This window comes from Anarrhichthys ocellatus, unplaced genomic scaffold (assembly GCF_004355925.1).
Source record: "Anarrhichthys ocellatus isolate YVR2014 unplaced genomic scaffold, GSC_Weel_1.0 scaffold4, whole genome shotgun sequence".
NCBI classification, from domain to species: domain Eukaryota; kingdom Metazoa; phylum Chordata; class Actinopteri; order Perciformes; family Anarhichadidae; genus Anarrhichthys; species Anarrhichthys ocellatus.
Genome location: NW_022280034.1, coordinates 3,613,417 through 3,641,147, shown reverse-complemented (window position 1 = coordinate 3,641,147; position 27,731 = coordinate 3,613,417). Strand labels below are relative to the sequence as shown.

The following is a 27,731-nucleotide window of genomic DNA, read 5'->3' as shown; positions in this document are numbered from 1 at the left end:
TGTCGGAATACGCATTCAACACAACCAGGCTGATAGTGCGGCTCAGCTTTGACAGGCCTTAAGAAGAGCGCAACTTCAGGAAAATAAATAAAAAGCCAGGAAATAAAACATGGCAGCTTATATGTCAGAAAATCTTTTGTGTGAAGTTGATCAGAGTTCGTGTATCCATTTTAGCTCCTCCTAAACTGTTAAAAGCCATGACAAAGCAAATAGAGAGAGTATTGTGAGCCAGAAAAGCAGAAAAATCACATTAAATTAGGGGTTTCCCTCTTCGTAAAACTGGCTTTATTTGAAAGGACGTTCTGTAATGGTCATAAAAAATGACTCTCGACCATAAAAGCAGTGAGCCAGAGGGGATTTGTGTTAGAAAGCGATCGGATCTGTGTTTCTGTGCCGTACATTGTTCTGTGTGGCGGGACAGAATCAAACACAAATACAAATCCAGATGTAAATGTGTGGAATAATAATAAGTACCCCATCTGTGTTTAAATTCCATAAATGCCATATTTTTTTCTTCTTCATTCGTGATTAGCATTTTCTCCTGCATCAGGCTACCCGGTCGGGTTTGTTGACCCAACTCCATAAAGAAAAAGACCAAAAAGAAAGAAAGAAAAGAAAATAAAGACACATTTGTCGAGTGCTGACTGTGAAAAAAAGCTGCTGAATTCCCAACGTTTGAAATGAGGCCGACGTCCAAGTTTCTCATACGTTGGCTGTGTTTAGAGTGTGTGTCAATGAATTGGGTGGCACGGTTTGAAACTCTGGCCTTGTTCGCTGCCGCCATGACATTTCTCTCATCATTGTGTGGAGAGGTTTGGCGGACCGGTGGAAAGCATGACGCAACTCCAAAATGGGAGAGGCTCGACGTTAGGAGTGAAGAAATGACTGAGGGCTTCTGTCTTCTGGGACATTAAAGTCGCTCCATAGCAGCCTATAGACCTCTAAAGCCTCTGTTCCTACTGTATAATTGTGACCTGTAGGCTACGACACACAAAACAAGTAGTAACACGCGTTTCACACATTGTTTATCGCACCGCGTTGTCATGACAAAAACCACACAGCAGCTGGAACGAGAGGCCAGATTTAACCGCGTGTATACTATGTGTCCACATTTATGTGCTTCTGGATGTAACCCGGCCTGGAATACAGGAATGACATGTTCCACGGAGTTTTAAATGCAGCGATGGAGTTCAAAATAGTTTCCGCCGCACTGTATACCAACTCGATAAATACCTCACTTGCCTGTTTGGAGTTATAAAACCATATAAGCCAAAAATATGAATATGAAGTGTGTAAACCCTTAAATATGTGTCTCCATGGGCTGTTCAATGAGGCTTTGCAGGGAGCCATTTGCTTTAGTTTTTCTCCAAGACACAGTTGAGATTTTTAAAACAACCTTTCCCCTAATTGATCCCTCGATTGGTTCAGCCTGTTTCAACTCTATGTTGGGAAATGCCAAACAGCAGATGACATATTCCTGATGGTGCTGAGAAATGGCTTTGGAAGGTAATTTTCAAATGTAGTTAGAGCCGCTTCGTCATGAAACAGGATGTGGGAACGGGGCTTATTTCGTTTTATATACTACCCAGTACATAAAAACCTGCAGGTCTACCTTCAAGTTTTAAATAGAGTCCGTTCCAAAATAAACCGTTGTTGGCTGGGTAGCAACAAAATCTGGTGTGTATTCACTAAACTTGTTACTTGGCTAAAACAACTGTCAGTGTTTCACAGGAGAAGGGTGGGATTTCAATGTGAAAGTGAACTAAAATGCTTTTTTGCAGAATGAAATAATTACCTAGTGATATAAAGAAAAAGAGCATTTTAACAGAGCTTTTTAGGTGCTTTTCACTACATCTGCTAACAGCAGGTTTGCGGATGGCAGGTGGAGTAGAGAGGGCCGGCAGCGGCGGGTGGAGAGGTCGCGGTCGGGGGTTGTGGAGGGCGCTCACACACAGCGGACGTAACGTGATCGCCAGAGACCTCCCGAGCATGAGCCCCGAGCTGCCCTTGGATCGTGAAAGTGATTATCGGGGAGTATAATCGTAAAAACCGGGACGCTCACCTCCTGCTGAAGGCATGCAACCCACCCCGCCAACTCCTTGACCCCCGCCACCCCCACCGACATCTTTGCATGCCCTTAGCAGCTGACCCCAGGAGGCCCCCGTGCAGGGGAGGCAGATAGAAGCGAAGGGGACTGTCCAAAGTAGTGCCTGTCAGCAGCTGCCCTCCGGCATCCTGGGAATCTGCCATGAGTGAGGACAGGCGGCAGGTGCAGGGTGCTCCGCAGACACCACCTGGATCCGCACCAGACCCTCACACCTGATGTTTTCACCTGACGCACCTAAAATAAGAGCTGTTTGTCGACTTCTTGCAACCCGGCGAGGTGATGGAAGCTCATCGGCTGTACTCTCATGCACTTATTCCGTGGCCTCGGGGACCCAGGAACTCCGGCTCAGCTTTGACGAACATGTGCAGAAAGGGAAGTGTGATTGATCACAGGAGGGTCACTCAGAGGGCTGCCACAGAATGTGCCATCCTCAAGAGTTCACAATGCCAGCAGATGGTACTGTAACATTAGGATCGGGTTACATTGTTTCTAGGATTCTGTTGTTTATTCACTTTTGGGTTTGTGTGTACACTAGTCAGCAACCTGTTTGACCCCGTCGTATCTCAGGCCCGCTCGGCTTAGCAGCTGTTGGTCTTTTTTATGAGGTATTAGCCCATACATTATGTAGCATTTATTCTGGGATTCATATTTCAAAAGGAGTATTTGAGGTCAGCTTTTTATTCTCCCTGGCCGTACTAAAATACATCGCTCTAGTAATCGTTTCTATCGTCTTGTCGTCTCTGAAGTCGAGATGTTTGACCTTTTCCGAGACGATCGCTTCAGGATTGCAGCTCGCCATTTTCTTGAGCTGTACCTGAAGCCCTTTACTAGTTTAGTGCTTTTCAAGCAATGCCCATGAATGTCAGCGATGTTTATTTTCCTTGAACTCCATGGAAACCCGCCAGGTAATGTTTTCTATCATCACAGCAGCTCTGCCTTCAGGGCACTTTACAAGCAGTACGACTGAAATGAAAAAAAAAAGAATCATGTTTGCAATTTTTCTTCCTGCACTGCATTTATGTTCCTCTGTGTTTTGAGTATTTCTTCTTCTTGGCAGTCCGAGGCTGGAAGTTAAGTGTTAACCCTCCACAAACAAAGAGAGGCTGTAACCCTATCATTTGGCACTGGAGAGTCAAGGGGCTTCGGACTAGACCGTTTCAGCTCCCTCTTCGTAGAAGCGAACCGAACAAAACCGCAAAACAACCTCCAGAATTCATGCATATCAAGTCTTTCAGAGGATTTGCCAGAGTGCTTCAGGATTTCAGGAAACGTGCAGCCAAACCCATGTTATTTGGGCACAGACGGGCTCGGTAAATGATGCATGGATGGAGCATGTACCGCGTTACAGCCCTCCGTGGTGCGGCATTGGCAGGCTGAACCAACGCCTCGACGTGATGGATCTCTCTCTCCCATCTCGCAGGCAACAGCTTTATCACAGGACAGGGAGCCCTCCATATTTTCCACCAGAGGGAAAAAGACAGAGACCGACAGAAGGAGAGGGAGAACCAGAGCTGTGGAAAGCCTGGGAACCAATAAAAAGAAGGAAGCCCTCTCCTCTTGGGTCCTCCATTTTCCATTCCAACTGTAATGTTGTTTTTAAAATACTTTTGCCACATATTCAAATCGGTTTTTTTCTGGCACACATCTCTGTCCTGTATTTCAGTTCCCTGAAAAATTAGAAGGAAAGAAAAACATTCAAGTGTTTACTACTCGAGGAAGTTGGAGGTTCATCTTTCCAGCCCTTTACTTCCGTTCACTCAGCAGGAAGGTCTCTCACTCTCTTCAAGGGCTCACTGGACAAACCCTCTGCCCCCCTCTGCCGCTGTGCTTAAAGGCACGGACTCTGACGCACTCTGCCATGTGTGCTATCTGCAGCTGCCTGTGTGGCGATAGGATGGCAGCGAACATCCTTTTTTCCTCTTGTTCCAGCGGGGCACGGCGTGTGCCAGTCGCCTTGGCAGAGTCCGCCCCACAGGCATGGGCCGGGGCTAAGCCAGACGGCACCTCAGGCACAACCTCCGTTTGACTGGCCAACCTCGGTCTCCATGCAAAACACACAGAATCACACTGTAGCTAAGCTTGAGGCGCGTGGGTGAGCGCGTACGCGTCTCTTGGAGTCCGTCTGAAATGAGGGATTGGCATTTTTTTAGCACGGCCGACAAAGAGGCCAACACATTATTTCCTTCAGATGTTATTTCCCAGCTTTCAGCACTTGCACATCCAGTGTGTTCTGTGTATTCCTGCTCGATGACGAACAAAGAGTCGCGCGCTGGCGATGAGGGAAATAAAACATGCTGGAGATTAGACGGTTTGGCAGCACTATAGACCGTAACTTGAAATCCCGCACAAACTTTTTAAAATAGCTAATGATGGAGGTGGTGAATGGAGAGAGAATAACAGAGTGGCATTTAATCTGCCTCGAGGGCTGTTTTATTCAAACAGAAGCAGCACGGATCCATTGCATGTGCGGTTTTGAAAAGCTACCTGGTTCCTCAAGTAGAGATCCAGCTGTTCAAACAAAATGCTTTACATACAGTCTATTGTACTTTACACTTAAAAGGTTGCACGGCACAAAAGAGCCATTCAGAGTACTCTATAGCCGGATTTCTCTTCGCAAATTATCAGCAAAAAATGTATCGCAAACCCTCTGTGAACTCAAACAGAGTGCAGGTCCATCTGTCATAAGTCAAACGAGGTTCGTTACGATCGCAGCTGCTCCATTTTTTTATTTTCTCTTAACATTTAATTCATTCGGAAGAAAAGATGGCGGACAGCTTTTACTAACTACCTCCGAACGCCAGGCTGCTTGATTAAAGAGAGGCAATGTGTTAGAAAATGAGTTTGCCACCCCGGACCAGATTATTGATAGATGGAGTGCAACAGCACAGCCTGCGTCTTTTTACACAAAGATGGAAGAGGGTGATAAAGGTAAAGGTGATTGATATGCCCACAGAGGAGTGCAGGGAAGCCACCCAGTAATTCAATTAATCTTAACCTGAACGCTAGTAATTGCTACTGTAACTAGGTCTGACTGTACATGGGACAGGAGGGAGATTGCTGTCAGAGGAGCATGTTTAGCTAATAGAAGCAGGAAGGAACATCCTCAGTGCTCTGGAGTTGCACAAAAGGGCTTCTCTTTTTTTTTTCTTTTTTTTTTAATCCTTTCTCCTAAAGATGAGGATTTGCATGTTAATGAGAGGAGCAGGGAACAGATTTCCTCAGTTATGGACCAGTAACAGAGAAGTGAGAGATGAATCACGGAGTGGAAATTACGGATGCAAAATCCCGGAGAAGCTTTTCGCTGCCCTAATAAGAAGACACATCCTCGCAATAAAATTCTGCAATCATCTGTGAATAAAATGTCAAGACGTACAAATATTCCCTTTCTTGCCAAGAATAAGATGAGAAGATACGTACCGCTCTTACATGCGTCTCTTTATATTTGAAGTCGCAGCCAGCAGCTTAGCTCATCTTAAAGATTGAGGACCCAGAATCAGAAATCACAAACTGTTGTATTGCCAAGTGGGTTTGCACATACAAGGACTTTGGCTTGGAGTTTTGGTGCATAACGATAAATACAAGACAGAAGTAGATACGCAGGAGAAGAGCTACTGTACAGTTTGTGCAGGAATGTGCAAAGTATTGACCAGGAGATGTGCAAAAGTGGAAGTATAAGGTACAAAGGATGTGGACACTAATCTAATGTATGTGTTGTGTCCACACAAATATAAAAGTACTACTTTAGTTTTTGCAAGATGTAACGTGTGAATCAATGATATTTAGAGGTGCTGGTAGGCTGATTCTGTTGCCTTAAACAGAGCTACCTAGTTCCAGTATTAACGCTAAGCTAAGATTACTGTCTCCTGTTTAAAGCTACAATCAGTAACTTTAATGAAAATAACTTTTTGACACATTTGGTCAAACTGTCACTATATTCTGACAGTAGGCAATGAAAGCAAATAAGTGCAGAACTATTCCTTTAAAACTTACAGGTAAGTGTTTTGTGCTCAGATGCTCAAACCAGAGCCGAGCGCCACATTTCCAAATTCTGGACTCCACGCTGCTTTTGGTCAAACAAACACAGGTGTAGTCTTTATTGGCTTCAGTGATCGAAGCAGGTCATTGTTTTTCAGTTCTTTTGTGTCCAGCACCCATTGAGTTCTATAACAAATGATTTTTAGATTGTCAGAAATCCTTTGAACACACCCTGATGTATTGATCCCATTGTTTCCTGTAAGAGCGCGACAGTGGTTTGAAGGTGTTAACAAGAACAGCCGGGTTATATGCAACCTCTGGAAACTTGACACCTCGAGAACGGCGGGTAAATCACGTTTTACAGTCAAATCTGTTTTTCTCACCCTCCTGTGACCTATTCTTCTTCCACACCTATGTCTTCTCATCAGCCCATCAGCTCCTGTCGATGAGTTCGAGAGCTGGATCGCAAATCATTTGTAAAAACCGAACCCCGTCGTATCGATAAATTTGTTTCATTTCTGCATCACTGCAGTGATTTTTGTTTATGCAGCTGGCGACTTCTGGGTCAGTTTGGACCGAGGGTGGAACAACACTGAGGAGCCTGTGGGACTTGACATGAACCCCGAGTCATTTTAACCGTCAAACATGTGGCGGGGCCGGGGCTCATTATATCATTATGTTGTCAGGCCGATTGTTTATTCTGACATTTACGTCTCACACGCTCACGTCCTCCCCTACAGTCGTGTCATCAATAGGACAGATGAGCGTTCAAAGTCCTCTCCAACATGTTCTTTATCCGCTGCAGCTCCCTCCTCCGCCTCCTCAAGCACATCAATTATTAATCCAGCCAATTAGCAGGGCTGCATTATTCACCAGGAAGCATCCATTAACAGCACTGCCTCGCCTCATTGTGGCTCTCTCAGAGCTTACAGTCCTGCATTGTGCGAATATTTGGCCACCAAATCGTGTTTCCAGAACATTCATGTCGTGCTTTGTGATCTTTTTTACTTTTTCCCTTTTCAGCTGCTGCACATATCGAGTACGCCTGACACAGTAATACCAGTAACATCTGTAGTGATTGCTTTTGTCATTGCACCATGGGACTATTTCATAAAAACAATATATATATGGCAGTCAACGGCGAGAGACGAAGACTTTTTTGACCCTGTATGAATTGTGCCGTGAATTACACACATTTGTCAAATCAGGCGCTAAAAAGAACATGTTACCATTACTTACAAATGAAAACAAATTCATATTATGCCGTCTGTTTGTAGCTCTGAAGAGGAAGTAGTTTCACAGAGCGGTGACCCTGATTGCTTGTCCCTGCGATTTACGGAGCCTCAAATCTCTGAACAAAATCGCTTCCTGTTTTTGCCCGTGTTTACCGGCCGCACATTTGATAAAAACTGATTTATTTTCATCTGCTTATCTGCTTAATTGATGTCCCCCCAGGCCTCCCCGACATCCGTAATTTCATTACACAAACAATTTAGAGAAGTTTGATTAACACAAATGAGCGTTCGGGGGCCCCCCACCAAGTTTACATGTTGTTCCTCTACGCTGCTCTTCACATTGACTCTCGGGTTCAGCCATTGCACCGCAGCCGTTAATAACCACTCCCTGTTACAATAGACAGAAGCAGATATTAATGATTGCTCTCTTCATCAACAGTGTTGCTCTGCTTCACTTTGATTACAAAACGTCTTGTAGCAGTCAGAGTTCCCGTTGTGTTTTAATCATCACACTGTAGTTTAACACGCGTTTTCAAGCCTCACTGGAACGAGCCGATATGTGGCTGATTTAAAAATCCTTGCCCTCAACCAGATTGTCATTACGGTCATTGAGACGCAACCGTATTGATTTTCTTGTTTTGGTTTCAGCGCGAGCATTGATTTATCGGCCCTCTGAGGGAGCTGTGTGTAATTAGGCTCGTATTGTCGAGGGTTCACCCGGCCACCGCCTCAGTTGATAGTGCTCCTCATTGATGATTCTGTGCTTTGTTTGCTCTCCCAAATGTTATGTGAGCGCTAATGGAGAGGCCTTAACACACACGCACACACACACACACACACGCATGCTCAGACTCAGTGGCTGTCGTGGGCAGGTCTGTTTCTGACATACCATTTATTACATCATATTATTTTCCGCTCAGGCCAGCAGCAGCAGTGAATATTCTTTCACCGCCCTGTTTTTGCTCTTAGGTTCCGTCTCTCTTTCTCGTATCCAACTAGCTTTTAAACGGGGTCAGCCGTGGCAAGGCGTAAATCCCCCCCTCCTCCCCCCTTTACCCACAAAGCTTTTACTTCGTGCAATCCAGTGCCAGTGCGCGTTTCTAGCTCTCCCCGATGAACTCTTGGATGCACATTACAGCAAAAATACAGTCCCTTTAGAGGAGCTCTTTTGAGTCTCTAGGTGAATGTAGAAATGCAGACACACACTCGTGTTTGCACTCAACAGATGACACACTGTGGCAGACAAACATGCACTCACTGTAAATGTAGATACATTTTTATTTATTTTTTTACCATGAATTCACTAGAGCAAGAGCTAGTTTAACTGTTGCTTCGCCGCCATTTTTTCCCATAGGTTTACAGTTGCATTACAGGCCGCGTAATGTAAATGCAAATGTGATTGAAAGTGGTTCATAATGGCCTCCATTCAACTGTCATGAATATGAATGGCACTAATATGCATTTCGTTTTGGTTTGCTTCTTTTCTCCGTTGGATGCGTTCTCTTGTTGAACGACCCTGCGCCCCTCCTCGTCTTTGTCTTTACACTCTGCTTGTTTATTTTTTTTAATTGCGGTTTGGGGCGGACCATATTTTTATCTGTATGTAAGGCACATCCGTCATTCAAGCCTGGCAGAGTTTGACTCAATAACGGCGCACATATCCAGCCATTATCTCTCGGCGGAGCACTCCCTCAATGTTAATGTGTTTTTAGGACGATTAAATCAATGTGAATTATTGAAAAATAACCCCTCTTGATAACATGAATCATCAGGCCTGTGTCCCCTCCCCCTTTGAACACCTCATTTACCATCTCTGTGGCAACGTGCCGGGGAACTGCCGACGTGCCCATCGAGTGCTCACATTCGATCGGCTTGTGGTGCCGGCTTAGCAATCGGATGGGCTAGAATTAGAACATCCGTTATTGGACCAATGCGAGCAAACGGCTGCATGCGCCACTCCTCTGTGATGCCGAACATAAATACGCCGCAGACCTGCTCGTAAAAGAGGGAAGTGCAACATCCCTCGTGGAGATAACTGTTACGTTTATAGCTGTTCCTGAGTAAGAGCCTTCTTAGTCAGTCTTCTAGCTCGGCTCCAAGGCTTTACTAGTTTAACACCGGAGGTGAAGTAACAACCGGAGGCGTCAGTTCTGCAAAATTCATCTGGATATCAGTTTAGGTGAATATATCTGGTGTTACTGAGCTTCATGGTTTCTTTCTCTTCACGTGTTCAAAAAAGATTTTTAAAACGAGTGGTTTCACTGCCATCTAGCAGAAATGTCTTTGTCGCATGTCGCCGAGCTCCCTCTCGCCATGTGTTTCCTGTCCGTCTCTAAACAGGCACTACCAAAATAAAGGCAAACTGCCTTTTAGAAACATAATCGTTTAGTTTTTTTTAGCACTGCTTGCTCAGAGTTATTAATTTTGGCAAAATAAATTAGTAGAACAAAAACATGGCGAGAAAACTTAATCTTGCTAAAATATGAAAGTTGTAGAGCTGAAACGATTAGTCGATGAATTGGTTAGTCAATCGACAGAAAATGTATCTGCAACAATCGATTCATAATCAATAATCAATGAAAGGTCCAGTGTGTTTCAAGTGACTGTACGGTGGAAGTTGCAATTTATGCAGAAATAAATGCTGCAGCCCCTCAACACCAACGGCCCTGGAGACCAAAACAACGATGTCCGCCGGGGTTTCCGACCACGGTCAGGAATCCGAAGTAGGTTGGTTTGTCCGTTCTGGGCTTCTGTAGGAACACAGTGAACTCCCCTGAAGAGGATCTGCTCCGTACGTAGATGTAAATGTCTCGGTCTAAGGTAACGAAGACACAACATTCTTATTTTCAGGCGATTATACAGTAAAGAAAACATACGTATTAATAGTATATTCCATTTCTGCCAATAGATCGCCCGAAATGTTACACACTGTTCCTTCATGAGAGTGTAACAGGTATTTTTCACTATTTTCTTGAAAGATGACATGCAATAATATTGAATTATGGCACAGTTAACCACCCCATTATATCAACAACAAAAAGAAGACTGGTGCAGGAGTTTATTGTTGCTGCATCAGCAGTTCTTGCAGGTTACACGGAGCACAAACCCTCTTATAAATCTGATGTTTCATATTATGTCAAAATGACACATCATTTGCGTTTGTGGTCCATGTCAGTTTTTGTCTCTCTGCTCAAACTCACTTTCCAGCTACAGCAGGACGGCTTTTTTGGCAGAGAGAAGGAGAAGAAAAAAAGAAAAGGCTCCACTACACTATTCGCATTGTCCTAACCCCGACAATGAGGCTCTGCCCTGTAATTACATTCTATTTCCAAAACCATCCGTCTTTGCTCGCGGAGAGCTGACAGGCTAAAACATTAGCACGTTGTCAGCGGCTTCTCAGAATGCCGCAGCTCTCCGTTACACTCCGTATTATCTCGCTCCGGCTTCCCAGATTATCTCTCTCAGGTTACCTCTCTGCAGCCTCGGCAGGAAGTGGAGGTGTTTTCCTGTTGCGCGGGGCCAGTTTAGCTCAGCCGTCACAGGCGCCTCCTGGTTTTCTCACTGGGGGTCTGTTGAATTCTGGGTCACAGCCCGGCCCCAGGCAACCGCTGGCTCCGCTTTAGCCATTTCTGTGTCGTTTTAGCCCCCCCCGTGACACTGTGGGTAATTTTTCTCCTTTTCTTTCTGGCGACAACCTGCTCTCTGTCGCGCTCCCCCACCTCACCACGATGCCTTTCAATCACTCTGTGAGCGACCGGTGCTGATAGCGTGGCGATCTCGCACTCACACACCTCTGCATCACCTGTTCGTTATGCCGCCTCGACAGAAACGACCTGCACGAAGTTTCCATTTTCCCCGGGCTATTTATTTAATCGATACTGCAAAGGGACGCGAAAAATGGAAATCACGCTTCAGACCATGTCTTTAACCCCGGCTCCTCCCTGCCCGCCTTCCCGAACTGCATTCATTCTCATCCCCGAAGACCATAAATCATTTCGGTAACTTGTTATTACCGAGCTTGTATTAATTCTCCAGGATGTTTCAAAAAAAATCCTATAAAATATTTAAAGCTTCTACATACGTAAAGGAGCATAATCTTCATCTGCCTCTATCGGTGTCTCTCTGGCACCGCCATCTAGGAAAAAGAAAAAGATTGAGCGAGCCTGTTTCTAATGAGTTCACTTCAAAAGCAGCGATAAGAGGGAGCATTCTCACATGCTGATCTCTGCCCCTCTCTGCTTCTCCCGCGGTGACGGCGGAGGGTGCGAGCTCGCTGGTGTGGCCCCGCTGTGGCTTTGGCACGACGACGAGGAGAGCGATGTCGATGGTGCCAGCCGCTTTGTATTCTGAGCCTGGGAGTAAAAGCATGGAGGGAGGGAGAAAATTAAATGGGGGGTAAGGCGGTAGACGGAGAGGAAGAGAGCACGGAGACAGTGTAATCACTTTCACACTCCCCGATACTGCTGTCCGCCTGACGCTCGGCTCTTATCCCCAGCTCTTCTCTACCCCCCCTCTCCCAAAATCTCACTATCTGCCTCTCCTCTGCTTTCTCTTAGCAGGAACTTGAGCTCTCAGGAACTTCTGCATGTATTGAATATGTGCAGCACCGTTTAGCTATCTCGTTAACTTTTACTCCAGCTTTAGACTCCTCGTGCTCCTAAAACATGGTTGACTCTCAAATATTTGGCTTTCATAATGTTCGGATTTCATATGGAAATGACGGCCTCTTGCCCTCTGCCGCTTGTAGGTCCTGAGACAAAGTACTGTTAAAAAAAAAAAATGATAAAACTGTAATGCAATTCAACATGATGGCAGCTGAAACTGACACCGGCTCTCTCGCCGTGAGGCAGTCGGCGGCGTCTGAGAGTAAAATACAATGAAGTTCTGAGTTCACGGCGAGGAGATCTGCCAAGCCCGTCTGCTGGCTGAGATGCTACCTGACTAATTTTGGCTACGATGTACGCTTGTGTTTGAACAGGACAATGACTCCCTTTCAGAAGTCGTTCTATTTTAGAAAAATCCCAGGCGGTTTACAGTCAGAGCTCTCAGAAGTACGCCAGCAAGCGGCTCTCAACCTGTCAAGTTGCTACTTTTACAGTACGGTTATGAGTGCATTTATATGCCTACCTGTGCTGTGCTTCTCAGATGGAAATATTGTTGTGAGATTAAAGCAGATATTCAGATTTGGCTTTTGAGGATGACACCTCCACGAGATTTCAGTCTTGTGGAAATGTGCACAGACGAATGTATAATGTAGCAGCAACACACACACACACACACACACACAGTCATGCCACCACCTCCAGATCTTCCTCAGCCTTCCTTAAATCCTTTTTTTCAAACTCCCCTGGATTGAATCCCCAAAATATATCTTTTTCTAGTTAAAAAATATGGCTGGTAATATTATATCTTCGTCTTATTGTCATAAAATTCCATGAAAAGACTAAAAACAACAATGAATTGATCCTCCTAAAAAGTTTTTCATCTGAAAAGATTGTAGTTTTTTTAAAATAACTACAGAAGTGGTGTTTCTTAAGAATGGAAGTGACAAATAAATCAACGTTGACTTCTCACACGGGACGCAAACTCCCGGGTGAAAGTCCGATGTCTTTTGACCCCCCCCCATCCATCCCAACCTTCTCCATACGCAGAGTTTTGTCGCTCTTCGTACTTTCTGGTTCACCATTACGTGGATTATGTAAGAATCAACTTTGCTGGATATATACGGTGTATTACATTCAGTGTATGATAACTGCCTGATCTATGAGCCACAGAGTTTATCTGGAATCAATCCTACATACGCCGCCCTGCTGCCATAAACTATCGTGCACTCCAGCTGAAAATAGTCCCCAAGAAATGCCAGATTTTTTTCTGCTTCACATCTTTGAAAGAAACCAAATGAGTCTTGGAATGGAGTGCCACAGACAGCATGGGGGAATCAGGAAGTATTGAGGGACTTTTCATGGGATTTGCTGACAAAAGAACATATGTGTAGTCTTATCTTTACTGTGAACGACTGGGGAGACGTCTTAAACGCTCCTCCCTTTAGCTGACCCTCACACTGACATCTTTACAGGAGCTCCGTACTGGATGCTAGTGGACCGTTCTGGTGAAACACAAGCCGTAGCGACTCCTGCCGCCGTGCCACTTACGGTATAATGGAAAACAGATGCAGTGCAAAACCAGTGAGAGTTAAAAGCAACTCAGGATTTTAAACAAGCTGTGATTCATCTTTGCCCCCCCCCCTGTCTCAGGGTGTTTACAGAATGATCGGTTCATGAAGCAACGTTTGATAAGGACACGCGTGTAAACGATGGCGGACGTTGCTGCATGAATAATGCCGTATTGTATTGATGAGCTTAATGCATTTTCAAGGTGTGGCCAAACTTTTGAACTGCATTTTTAAAGCGTTCCCGAGAGTTTTATGACCAAACGCGTTTCGTGTACATGAGAGGAGCTCTTGAATCTGCTGACGTTTCGTTGACTATAATGAAACCTTCATCTCTGTCTTTAACGAGACTGTTTAATAAGCCGCCGATCGGACGACGTATCAGATCACAGAAGAAGAGAGCTGAGGGATACGGCAGAGCGGATTAGAAAACACCACCACGTCCTTGTGGGGCTGTTTCCTTGATTAAAGATCCCCAAAAAAAATCTATAAGGAGAAAGATGACAGTGCAGCGCACCAACAAACACAAGAGGTGGAACATTTGGGTGTTTTCCCCCCCAATAAAAAGAGAAAATGTCAAATGGTTTAAGTGTTTGCTGAGGAGGAATGCTGGTGCCAGTGTCTCGCCGTCTACAAAGAGGGAACTGGGGAAAGGATTGTCTTTCTGCCAGCCCATCATTTCATGTTCGTAGAAGGATGTGAAGCTGGGCTTTAGTTATCAGACTTTAGCCTTCACATTTTTAAATCACAAGCTTTTATGTCTTTCTCCCCCCCCCCCTCTGAGCTCTAATAGTTGAGTCGCTGCCCGTCTTACAGTGGAGGCACACACATGCAGGCGGGATCTGTGCCAGCAGAAATGTGGCTCATAACAGATATCTGTTTAGCGACAGTCTATGTGGCATATTCAGCAGACTGAAATGTTTATATTGAATGTTTCAGCAGCTTGAAAATCACCATGGTAATGGTCCCAAAGACAAAAGCCCTCGCCTTTTGTCGAGGGTAATTATCGCAGAGCAGTCCCCTCAAAGCCTTCCATTTGGCTCTGAACAATTTCACATTTAATTTTACTTGCATGCATTTGACACAGTGCTTTTAAAAAAAAAAGAAAAAGAAACTGTATTCAAATCAGGCTTGAATGTATGAATGTAGAGTCTAAATACCCATTGAAATGGTTTCCGTTTGAGGCAAGTGGCTCATTTTTCTCCCTCGGATTATTTCCACGCTAGAAACTACAGAGAAAAGGATGAGGGCTATAGAAAGACCACTTGGAATTTCCTAATGAAGCCACCTTCAGTATGTAAGTGAACATTCAAGGAGCACAATACCTTGAAAATGAGCTTCAGCATTAAGCCCACGTTAAGGTGTCTTATCTCCCACAAGCTGTTGAGACCCTAAAAACTGACTTGGCAGAAAGAAAAAAACGGCATTGAGCCGCTGCCAAAGCCGATCCCGCCGAAGTGTCATCTCCACACGCTCTGCCTCAAACTCCGTGTAACTCTGAACAAGTGGGTCAGAGAAATATGAAAAAGTAATGTGCGCGCCGTGTCTGAGAATCCTCCTTGAAGGATACATACACCCCATGCATACAACCCAGAGCTGCTGTTACGGGTTATATTTAGTGGTTATAGTAATTGTGAAACGTGAATCACCAAATGCAAAATATAGCCTCGTCTCAGCTGGCTCGCTTTCAGTTTGTGTGGGTTTTTCCAGACTCTCCAGGCAATGATCAGATTCGGTTCTCAGCTAACTCGGGCACGTTTTACACCTGCCGTTGAAATGCATCTCGGCCGATCACATGTCGATGTAATTGCACCCATCCGTGTGAAAATCCAGGTGTAAAAGCATTGTGGACAGATTCAAATTCAATTGCTCAAACCACCTGGGGAAGTGTAAAATTACACAATTTCTCTAAGCCACATGTGTTTTTTTTTATAATTCACTCAAATCACTGTATCACCATCAATGTTACAGATAATTTGTGCAAAGTTTTGACAGAAAATTGAGAGAAAATAAACACCCTCCGGCTACAGGAGACCTATTTAGACTCAGAACCAGGGAATACATGCTTTTAAATAATTCTTACATACAGGGGAGCATTATCTACGGCACACGGCAGTCAGAGTTGGTCTGCAATTTGTAAGTAGCACAACCTTTTTGTTTTTAAGCCACAGTAACAACCTGGCTTCAGGGACGGCAATGTCACTCGGTTGGTCGCTCCGTGCTTCACTTCAGAGTGAAATATCTGAACAAACATCGGATGGCTTTCCATGAAATGTTGTACCGACGGTTCGTGTTCCCCAGAGGAAGAAGCTTACAAGGTTGGTGATCCCGTCCTGCGCCAGCATGACGTTGATATCGACATCGAATGGATTCCAATGAATTTTTGTGCAGACATTCAAATTTCCCTCCGGAATGCACCAATTGGATATTTTCAGTCCCGATACCAAGAACCGATTATGTCTTTATACTATTGCACTGAGTTTATTGCCGTACGGCAATCACCAAGTCAAATTCCTTGTATGTGCAAACATACTTGGCAAAAAATTCTGATTTTGATTTTGATACCGGAACTATTTGAGTCAGTATTATTTTTGTTTATGACCAAATGTCTGCAAAGTCATTGTGTTTAGTGATAATTAAACGCATCCTGTTATGCTTTAATTAAAGCTACAGTGGGGGGAAAAGTATCCGCTTGTATAAAATGCCAGTTGTAAATGGGGTATTTCTGTCTGCGCCTGTTTCATTTCTTCTATTTTAGGTCTCTCTTTCTCTCTCTGCCCCTCGTCACTCTCACCCATCTCACCCACTCCACACCTCACCCCCTTGTCCTCTCTGCTGATATGCAGTCTGGATCTGCTCGCTAACGTCTAAAAGGCCTCAGACGGCTTGGAAGCTTCCTGCAGCCTCTCTGCCTCCCTCCCTCCCTCTCCCACCACAGTTAGAGAGGGTGAATAATTCACAAGCGTGTTGCCATAAAGATAAAGCTTACTTTTCCATCCTTGTGCAATAAACCCGGGAACATCCACTCAGCACCAAGGAGGAAGAATAGAAGTATTCTGTTAAAAATACTGCTGATACATTTATAAGAACATACTGCAAAGCTAACTCTATAAATGTTTTACTAAATCGCATACCCGTTGTATGGAAAAGGGGGAAAAAAAGGAGGGGAAACTCAGTGGTAAGGCGAGTGTCCATCAGGGAAGATTTATTTATACAAGAAAAAACCCTTTTTACTACAGTGTATGATATAATATTATTCTTGTACTCTATTTATAATCAAGTTCACTCAGAAACAAATCGCATATAGGTCTGATTTATTTTGTTCTTTCCAGACATTATTTATGAGGACTCTAATATTTGAGCCTATGTGGAAAAAGCAGACATTTTTCAACCGTGATGAATGACGATGGTAACGGGCAACAGGCCAGCACTATTTCTCAAGTAGTGTTTGAGGCTAGAAAATAGTGTTTAAATGCTTTCATCAGCTAAAAGCCAATGTGACTGAATCTTAAGGTAAGTGAGAATGGGCAACACAACTTTGTGGGGCTTTGTAACTTTTCCCTAAACTCTTGTGTTGTAGATTAACTTTCCGTTCTAGTTTTCCCTCCATCTTGGTTTAAGGGAGGACAGCAGGCTTCCTCCATCCTCCACAAAGCTTCCCACTTGTCTCTGTCTTTTAATATCAGCGGGAAGTTTTTTTAACAAAGTTGTTTTATTAACGACACTGAGGTTTAACTTTAAACAAGTTTTTCCATTTGCAGTCTAATTTCCTGCTCTCCTGCCAGATGGAACCACCACAAGCTTTAGAAACCCATTCACATCCCTTTTTCGTCTAATTTGAAACACGCCCAATCATCAATCTGACAACGAATTTCCTGTTATTAAAATGCTGACATTTTCAAAGTTTTTCTTCCGCAGTGACATTGTTATCTTATGTGTCCCCAGTGTCGTGCTGGGTTTCTCTCCTTTCCCACTAACCCTTTATCAAAAGCATGTCGTTTCCCAGGGGAAAACAGTAGACCGTCCTCCCTTGTTGTTTTCCAAGAATAAATGACTCTCTTATCTAGTAATTGTATGTCTCTCAAAATTGCTTCCGACCCCCTACAGTTCCCATGTACCACTCTGATTTCTCTCTTTATTCCAAGAGCCCACCTTGGATAAATGTCTACTTAACTCCAAGTGCAAATTGCTTGAGAATTTGCTTTTGCTTCATTAGCAAAGACATAATTAGTTTCTTTAAGAAGTCCATTGGTATTTATGGCATCCCTTAGCTTCCTTATGTATTCAAATCCTCATATTCACTTTGACCGTTAGTCACACAATAACACAAACTAACTAACCGATCGAGGCAGCGGTAGAGCAGCGACTCCCGTGTTCTGCGAACTACTTTTTTTGGCTGCTCCCGTCCACAGCCGCTATTCCAGCTATTTTTTGGGACAATGTCCCCTTCTTCACCGTTTAGAATTATGTCCATTGCTTCACTATGAAGCTGCTGATGACCTGGGAGTTAATTATGGAAAGGAAACCTGAAACGTTCGAGGTTGCATCAAAATAGTTTGAGTACACAAGATGATTCGTAGATAATGCTTTGATGTTTCTTTTTTGGATTGGACCAATAAGCCACATAGGAACCTAGACATGCGAAGCGTCCCTACTATGTTCTTATATGTAGTTTCATGTAAAGAAAAGTCAGAATTTGGTCAGAATTGATCAGTGTGATGAAAACTAATGAGGCTCCCATGAGAAATTTGAGGTTTTCCTCTAAAACAGGGCTCTCTACTCGTGTACCAAGCGCAGCTGAGAGCGTGCAAGCTTTTATTACGATCAAAAGCAACAACAGGTGATTTCAATGATTGAACCAGGGAGGGAAATCGCAACATGTACGGCCTTCTGTGGGAATGAAATCCTGCCCCGTCTGCCCTTTTTGTATTAGTCCCAACAACAAAAAAGTCAAGATACTCAATTCTGTTACTGAAGCTTTGCGATTCAGACGACAGTGATCCTGTGTAGTCATGTGGGAGGAGTACTTAACTGTCCAGGAGAGAAGGGGGGGGGGGATTTAGAGCTGTAAAGTGCAGGTGTGCAGGCAAAAGTGACACAGTACATGAGGATCCAGTGGAGGGGAAAGAAACGGTCAGGCTGGCTGATCCTGGAGGACTGAGACTGTCGGGATCATAAAACGGACGATTATCCGGGCTGGGACCGACTGCTGCCGCGGAGCTCACACCTCTCATCCCGGCATTATGAAGTGGATCTCAGATGATGACGGAGGCCACATTGCACTGGCCACCCTTAAAAAATGTGAATTAGCTAACGTGTTATTTTGTCATTCATTAGTGTTTTCTAACTGTCTGTGCAGCAGCGCTGTCTGCGATTGCGGCCTGCGGGGCAGGTGTTGTTGCACAAGGCTCGCAGAGCAGTAAAGCCCCGAGCTCAGAGAGGTGGGCTTTCACCTCACCGCCCAGCAGCCATCACTCTAAATCACCCCCTTCCTCCTCCTTCTCATCTCTCTTTGACCTCCACTAGCATCCACTGACCTGGAAAATATCGGGTGAGTCCAAGCCACCGAGAGCGGCGCTGGCCTTTGCTTCGCCTGCAAACAGCAGAAATATTGAGCCAATTACAAGATTATCTGGTGGTGGTGGCAGGGGAACACTGTGGGGAGTGTAGTTATGCCTACCAGGGCTCCCTGCTGGAGGAGGGAAAATGAATCAAAGGCTTGTGGGGGGGAGTGGACAGCACTCATGCCCACTTGCCTCTATGTCTTTACAATTCCCGTCAATTGACAGACATTGGCCCAGATCCAAGCCGCTTTCTGAAAGGCCCGGGACAACACCAGAAAGTGGCCCGTTCAGAGCCGATCACTCGTTAGCTTTTTACTTTTCCCTAATTCATATGTCATGTTGTCATGTTATGCGTGCACCCGATTTACAGTAAATAAGACCTTATGGCGCATTCAGACTTTTTTTCTGGCATTCATATAGCAGGCAGACATGAGTCACAGCCTGAATACGAGGGGAGAGTTGAGTTAGTTTGCGAGTAAAATTTCTCTCAGTAGGGAAACGAAAGCAGTGATGCGTCAGGCCCTTTATTCCAAAGTGGTTGCTTTATAGATGAGCCTACAAAGGACACATTGAGTGATGTACTGCGCATTACTGTGTACGTTGGATTTGGGTTTTTTAAATGGGGAATAGAGCTGCCTAAATGAGTCTTGGCATCCTTCACGAGCTAGTTGGTTCCATATGAGAGGAATGACGTACAATTACAGCATGTGTTCTGTTCTGTTCTGTGGTGTACACAAGCTGTTTGCTATGTTCTAAACTTCTTCGTCACCCGTTCAGAGATTTTGTCTTCTTACTCTCTGCAATACTCAAATGTACGTGCCAAAGCAGTGACTTTGATTTAAAGGCGGGCCGGGGTTCATGTGCCGTGTTTCTTATTTGGGTTTTGGGTCTGTGTTTTGTTTCGTGAGTGGATCCCGCTGCCTGTGTTTCATGCCTCAGTGTGCTCAGGGAGTCGTATTTTAGCAGCATGATGAAGACATCAAAGCCGGTTCTGGAGCTGCAGTAAATATCAAGCACTTGGACAGCTGGTCATCTGTTACATCACCTACCCTCCCAATAAAGTTTCATTAGAACACGCTGCATGCGTCTCCTGCAGAATAGAAAGAAATGACCCCAGTGTGGTTCACTTACTGTAGACCTGTAAAAAGGGTCACGGAAAAATTAATCAACGATATGATTTGTTTGGAAATCAATGCCAAAAATTGTCCAGGTTCCAACTCAAATCTCACAATTAGCTTTAGGGGTCTTAACATTTTGGAACCAATCCAAAGCAAGCCCTTTCTAAAAAATCTACACAAATAGGACATGCATGAATTAATAGACCTGATCCGTGGAGACCCGAGTACAGTCGGACCTGATCCACAGAGATCAAAGGATAATTGCACCTAAATCAAAATGCGGTGGACCCACCGCACACACTACCTGATTAGACTGACCTGGGTCTCAGGTCAGGTCATAGATACTAGGAACCACGTGGACTTTAATTTAACTCGATTTACCAAAAAATGTCTTTACGTTTTCGACTTTTGCTTGGACAAAATGAATAATTTGAAGACGTCAACTTGGGTCCAGAGAGCTCGTTATTTACACACATTTTGGACGCTTTTTATTAAAGGGGAAGTGTGCCGCATTCACACATCAAAGTCTGTTTACAGGTTTTTGGGAGCACCGTTGCATAATTGAAAAGAGCTACGCTGATAAGTGATTAAATTGCCTCAAGTAACGTGAAAGTACACGTTTGAAAATGAAAGAATCTGCAGGTGTGGAGGGCACTCTTCATCTCTTCCTTGAGGCTAAAGGCTGGAGGCTACATTAGCTGCAGCTAACATAACCCAAATCTCTGGAGGAGGAGAAGAGGAAGAACGAGTGGAATATGAATTTGATAACTCTGCTGCATCTTTTTTTTTTTTATTATTGCGAGTCCAATAATGTGATAGAAGTGCAATGCTCGATCGAGAATAAATAATAACTAGTTAATAATTAGTGGCATGTATACATGTTTAGATGTAATCTGCCTAATGAACAGAACTAAATGACGTTTAATCAGTATCTGTTTCCTAAGGCTGCACTCCACAGATGAACCTGAAACCATTCTCCCAATAACTATAAAATTTGCATCAGCCTGGATACATGAGCCACTTTATGACTTATGACTGTGCTTGGACTCCCAAACATGGCCGTCTTCATGTTGCACACCATACCACATACCTCACTGACCCTGGATATCCCCCCGGAGTGCCCTCGCACCGACACACCACCGCTGTGAGTGCATTGACCGCAGAACGAGCTTGACGCACGCCATCAAATATGGATGCTTCCTTTCGTACGGGCTCATCTCTTTCTTTCATAAAACCATAATGTTCTCTTTTTGAATCCTAAAGTTGCGGTACTGCACGGGCTGTTTCTGAAGTCTAGCGGATCCCAAATCAGCATTTTGCTGACATCGCCCGGGAGGCGCTCAGGAAGACTCCCTATCGATGATTAGTCTCTGTGTTCTTTATTATCGACGTGTCAGCTTAGCAGACATTGCAGTCTCCGGTGGCGTTGGGTTTGTTTTAAAGCACCACTATACAGCCTCACTCGGGGCTCTCGGGGGCGATTGGGCATCAGCTAACGTGAGAGGAAAGGAGCCTTGTCCATGTTGCTCTTTACACGGCTGTAGGAGAGGTCGCCGATACTGAGAGGACTCCGGAGGTCAGGCGGATGTCGAGACATCAGTGCACCTGTGTTGCGGGTCTTGCACTTATCGACCGTTTCCTGCGGGTCCCTCCTCGTGCTGACCTCGTGATCCGTTCATCACAGAGGAGGTCCACTCAGCCACACATGGCATGGATGTGTTTTGACATTGGCCTGAAGGTATTGACTCATGGCTTTTAGATCTGTTTCACTTCATATGTTGAGCTCAACCGGCAGCTTTTTATAGAGCCACGAGGAAAGCTGGCGCACTCACCTCAGTAATGGTGACTCTTCAGCAGTTTGGGATTCCTCCTCTGACATGGTTTCATTGTCATAACTGTTGTTCCATATCGTCTCCTTAAAAGAGTGTTGACCATAGACTGTATATTAGAAGTGGACGTAGTCATTGTGATGTCACCCATTGGTTTGTGAACTGCCATTATAAAGCCTTGAGTTTAAAGCCATGTTGGAATACGGTCGTCGCCATTGTTGGTTTGTTTTAACCAAGTCATTTTTGTACCTAACCAAACATAGCTGCCTCAGATCAAAAAAAGCTTGTATATGTCATTCTAGAGGGCAGTTTAAAACGTGTGTATTTAGTTGTGTACTTCGGAGGACTTGTTGTTGGGGGAAAGCCCTTTGTGAAAGCAGCCTTTTCGTGACAGCTGGTGTCTTTTATGAACGCGCTCTGTTTGTGTTAAGCTCTTTTTCCGTTGCAAAGATGTCAGTGCCCTCTGTCTCATCTCATTCTGTGTATGTTAAACGGAGCACGATTGTTTACCAGCCTCGTTCTGCAAGGCAGGAAAAAAGAAACGGTGCCCATCACATCAGAAAGAGACACTCGGCGGTAAGAAGGGAGAGGCGGTACTTTGACAACACGTCCTCGTGCTTGCCAGCGCGTGGTCCTGTGAACAGACTGGAGTGTAGAGCACTGTTATTTGTTTGTTCAGAGGACCTCCCTCCTTTAGGGTCTCAGTAGTTCTGTCACGGGTGGCAAACTGCGTCTACCCTGGGAGCAGCCCGGCCACTTTGTCAGCGCCGGTCCTGCCTTTAAGCAGCAGCAGCCAAGCAGATGAATAATTAACGCCTGCATTCTGTACTTTGGTGAATTTTAAAGCCGTATTCTGCAGAGGCTCTAAATGGCAGAGGGAGGGCGCGTTAATCATTCATGGGCTGCTTTTACCCGCTTTGCTTAAGGTCACCGTCCTGAAGGCAGCTGGGCAGAAGGAAAGTAGAGAAAGAGGAGTAGAAGAAGAAGGGTGGCGTGGCCGAATGGATCCGCTGGTTTTCCCGTGTTTTTTGTGAGTTTCTGGCTGAAAGGACTCAAGCACATATGAGGAGATTTTTCCAAATTAATGTTATAAGTAGAGTTGCTCTGACACCAGTATCTGAAACGCCTCCGATACAGCCTGGATCGGGTATCTGCGAGTCTATGCACCAATCGGATATCCCGTTTTATCATTTCTATATTCTAGCTCCTGCGTGATCGCTACTGCACGTGTGCAGTCTAGTACTACAAACCTGTTGTTGAACACTCGTTCAGCTTATTTTTTCCCCTGATAATGCCGCATTGTGAACAACAAATTCGTATTGAAATCGGCACTAGGAGAGCTAGTTAACGTGAGCTGTTAGCAGCCGGTGGGCAGCACGGTCCTGCTTGGCTAAATAACCGAGCTAACGGCTAACGTTAACTGAGGTGCAATTGAGTTGCATTATGATGCTTTCAAGCTCCATATAATATGATACATATAATTGATAATACAGAGGTTGTCTTAAAGTTTACTGTACTCTTCATTAGGATGTGAAGTCATTTAAAATACCAATCTATGACCATAGTTTCTGTGTGTGGAGCGCTTTACAAACAGCAAATCGTTAAACCACAATACTAAAATACCTTTCTGATGTTCCTGCACCATTTGTTGGCACAAGCGAAAGACAGGAAGGAGATCAATTATGCTGGGAGTGCCTTTTTGCTCAAATATCAATATTTTAGAAGCAGCGCTATAGTCTTGATGTAGAGATTGACGTTCTTCTTTTCTCGCCATGTGATGGTGAAGAATACACCCTTTCAAAATGGACCCAGGGGAGTCCCCTTCTTGATTTCATAAGCCCTCGGGCTACATTAAGGAACACTTGAGGCAGCATCTGCGTACCATCACCACAAGAATGTCTTTAACATCCGGAGCACGGTGCCGCGCCAAAACTGCAAATCAACATTTTGGTCACACCTCTTGGCAGCTAATTGAGCTCAAAGACACCTGATAGAGATCAAATAAATAACCTTCTGCAAACTAACTGTTTCCAGTGTTATTCTGGATTGATTGGATTCAACGTTTTTTGATGACATAGCTGTCCAGTTGTAATGTTTATTGTAATAAGAGCGGCCGTACAACTGCGACAGTTCAGTCAGGAGTGCAGGTCAAACAAACATCTCACTTCCTTTTTTTTCTGTTTTTCTCCTCTCAGGGAGCTGATGCCTAAGACTCTGGAGGGCCAGATCACCATGGAGAAAACCCCCAGCTACTTTGTGACCAGAGAGGCTCCAGCCAGGATCGCTGCCATGTCCCGGGACACCAAGCTGATCGTGGTAGTGAGGGACCCCGTCACCAGGGCCATCTCGGACTACACGCAGACGCTGTCCAAGAAGCCCGACATTCCCTCCTTCGAGAGCCTCACCTTCAAAAACAGGACTTCGGGGCTCATCGACACCTCGTGGAGCGCCATCCAGATCGGCATCTACGCCAAGCACCTGGACAACTGGCTGCAGTACTTCCCCATGGAGCAGATCCTGTTTGTGAGCGGCGAGCGGCTGATCAGCGACCCGGCCGGAGAGCTGGGCCGCGTGCAGGACTTCCTGGGGCTCAAGAGGATCATCACGGACAAACACTTTTACTTCAACCAGACCAAGGGTTTCCCGTGCCTGAAGAAGGCCGAGGGCAGCAGCAAGCCCCACTGCCTGGGCAAAACCAAAGGGCGGACCCACCCCAACATTGACCCAGAGGTGGTGCAGAGGCTACGGGACTTCTACAGGCCCTTCAACATGAAGTTCTACCAGATGACGGAGCGCTTTTTTGGCTGGGATGACTGAATGTGTTTTTCACTGAGGACTGTCGGAACTGCTGTAGCGGAGTATGAGGAGCACTCTACGGGGGGAAGATAATATTATCAACAAAAGTCATAATCTTACCAGAAACTTGTCTAATATTACAATTTTAAAGGAATTCAATTGTAAAATCTATGAAAAATAATTAGAATATTTTGTGAATAGCACAATACTTACTTTGTACAAACCGTGTTTTAGCAAGCAAAAATATTTATATTATTTATGGCGAGTCGGGCAATGCTAAGACATGCTAATCTATCCAGGCCAATGCAGTTATTTCATTTAAGTTGTTCTTGAAATCATAACTTATTCTATTCTATAAAATGATTCATACTTATAATATTACGATGATTTCTCATAAATATCTTACCTCATACTTGTTATATGACTTTGTTAGACTTTATTCTAGTCAAATATAAGATTCAAATTTAAGTATTTAATAGTTTGTTTTAAATTTACAAAATAGTTCACATGATATATAAATATATATTCGAGAATATAACAACCAAAATGCATTCTTAAAATATCTTAAATTATTTTTGCTAAAATATCTGACATTTTCTCAAAATATGGGACTTTATTCTTGAAATATTCTGACTTTAGTCCCCAAACAGTGTTCCCAGTACCCCGTCCTCAGCAGCAACTCTAAGCAATATGTGGCTCCCAGATATGCAATAACTCACTGTTACATTTTCATCGTCAGAGCTGCCTCTAATCCGCAATCAAGGAGATATTTTCTTCTGAAAACATTGAGTTGTTGAAGGAGTCGCGTCATATCTCCCTGCACTATTTTATTTTTTTTTTCAGTTCAGAGTCCTCGGCTGTGACTCATATTGTATGCAGTGCTTCTTTAAGAAGATGGGTGAAATCACATTGTGTCCAGGGGCTTTTGATGAAAGCAGTGTTTTAATGCCATATTTTAAACATACATAGCTGCTTTCAAAATTTGAACATTTTTCTAGCAAAAAAAAAAAAAGAATATGAAAATATATGTATTTTTGAAATGTATTTATTCGAGTACACAAGCAGTATGTATGTATGTTGAATAACTCCTCAGAGATTATTTGCTCTCTAATTATTATTATTCCCATGCCTTTAGAGTTTTGTTTGTTGTTTTATTCTAAAAACACGCTATCCTCATTTTACTTTCAGGTGGTCCGTTCTAGTATCTATTAGCTCGACAGCGTGGGAACGTCTCGTCGTAGCTTTCAGTGCCAGAGCTGTGAGTTTGTTATTTCGAGGGTCGCTCGCCCGCCCTTCAGCTAATGAAGTTACAGGCGAAGACGGCATTCGCTGTTATTCAAGCAACAGCGACTCCTTCGCGAACTGTGACTCAAATTTCCTCAACATGCCTCCCTGTGAATTGAATACACTTGATGTCACTGGCCTCGCTCGCCTCGAGGCGATGTGTGCGTGGAAGTGTTTTTAAACCCGGGGAGCACGAGAACAATGGCCGAGTTGTGTTCCTAATTTCTGTCTACTTGTATTGTGAGTCACTCTCTGAAAGCAGATGTGCCTCAAAGGACTCAAAACCATGTTGTGTTTTGGTGTGAGCATCAGAGAGGAGCCTAATATAGATTTTTGTTTGAGGGGGGGGGGGGGTTATATTACCAATCTAATTGTGCTGTTCTGACTGTTGTTTTCTTAAGATGTTGGGATTTTTAAGGCACTCCTTGAATAAAAAAAAATGCTAAATATAAATATTGTATTTATACTGGCCTTTAAATATATATTTGTCATGGAAATGATTCCATCTCAGAGATGCATGCATACTAACAGGATAGCGTACCATATCCACGACGTAAGGGAGTCATTCCAGCAAGCTCAGCTTCCTGCTGAATCATACGAGCGCTTTCCTATCTCTCCGGTTACACCTTCACATATTGTCTCTGCCTATCTCGGTCCAGCCTCCGGGGCAGAGCGTCAAAGAAACGATGCTTCCAATCTGGGAGACTTATTACAGGTTTCCTGGCGGCTTGTTTTGGGGGGACATTGTCAAGAAAGTTGGAGTGGCACTCTCTTGGCTTGGAAAGGCTCTTATTCCTTCCAGCTAACACGTAGAGTTTAACGTAGAAGAAGATCATTTATGCACAGCGTACAACAAAACTAACACACACACACACACAGTACATATTCAGACCGTGTACTACTTAAGCTGGGGATACAATGTTATTAATCTTGTATGTTTTGTTAACTCACATTACACAGTGTGAGGTAACATCACGGGTGGTCAAACTTTTATGGTTCGGGGCCACAGACAGAAAAATATCAGAGTCACGGGTCAAGAAAATCAAATCAGCCCATCCGCCATAGAAAACGCATTTATTACAAAAAGTATTAGTTTAACTTGGTGCATGGCAAGTTTAAACAGGCAGAAGCTACATAGTGGTTTCTGTTCATGGCCTCAGGGCCGTCTTTGAAGATTACAATGACGATGTGAATGTAAGATCTGTAACTAACAGAACAGGCAGAAATGGTAAAGTATTGGTTTCTGTGCTAAGAGGTTAAGACGGAGATAATTCCACCTGATTTAGGCTGCAGCTAGTGTTTAAACTAGGATGTGCATACAGTACATATGTACAGTTTGCTCACCAAGGGTTTGATCGACCGGTCACAACATTGGTGTTCACACAGAAACGGAACTCCCGGTAAGTTTTATTCAAACAATATGGAGGTTTGCCCAAAATGCTGACGGAAAAGAAAAAGACAGAACGGCTTTCAATTATATGGGAAGAAACAAAATAATATGGACAGGACTGCTCGGACAACATGGTTCTACAGATAAAGATAATATGTAAAATACATGTTAAAACAAGCCCACAACGAAGTTTGTTATACAGTATATATTGGTGGACACCATTTGGAAAGTGGGATCATCGATCTGCACAAACAAGACGATCAA

At 44.2% G+C, this 27,731-nt stretch overlaps 1 protein-coding gene across 1 annotated transcript in view; it reads left to right on the top strand.

The window, feature by feature from the left end:
• LOC116381717 (heparan sulfate glucosamine 3-O-sulfotransferase 3A1-like) overlaps positions 1–27,211 on the top strand; it is a 31,345-nt gene extending 4,134 nt beyond the window's left edge. The window contains exon 2 of the mRNA XM_031844089.1: positions 24,193–27,211. Within this exon, the coding sequence (XP_031699949.1) occupies positions 24,193–24,814 (622 nt within the window). The 3' untranslated portion in view covers positions 24,815–27,211. The remainder of the gene's footprint in view (positions 1–24,192) is intronic.
• Positions 27,212–27,731: the final 520 nt, after the last annotated feature.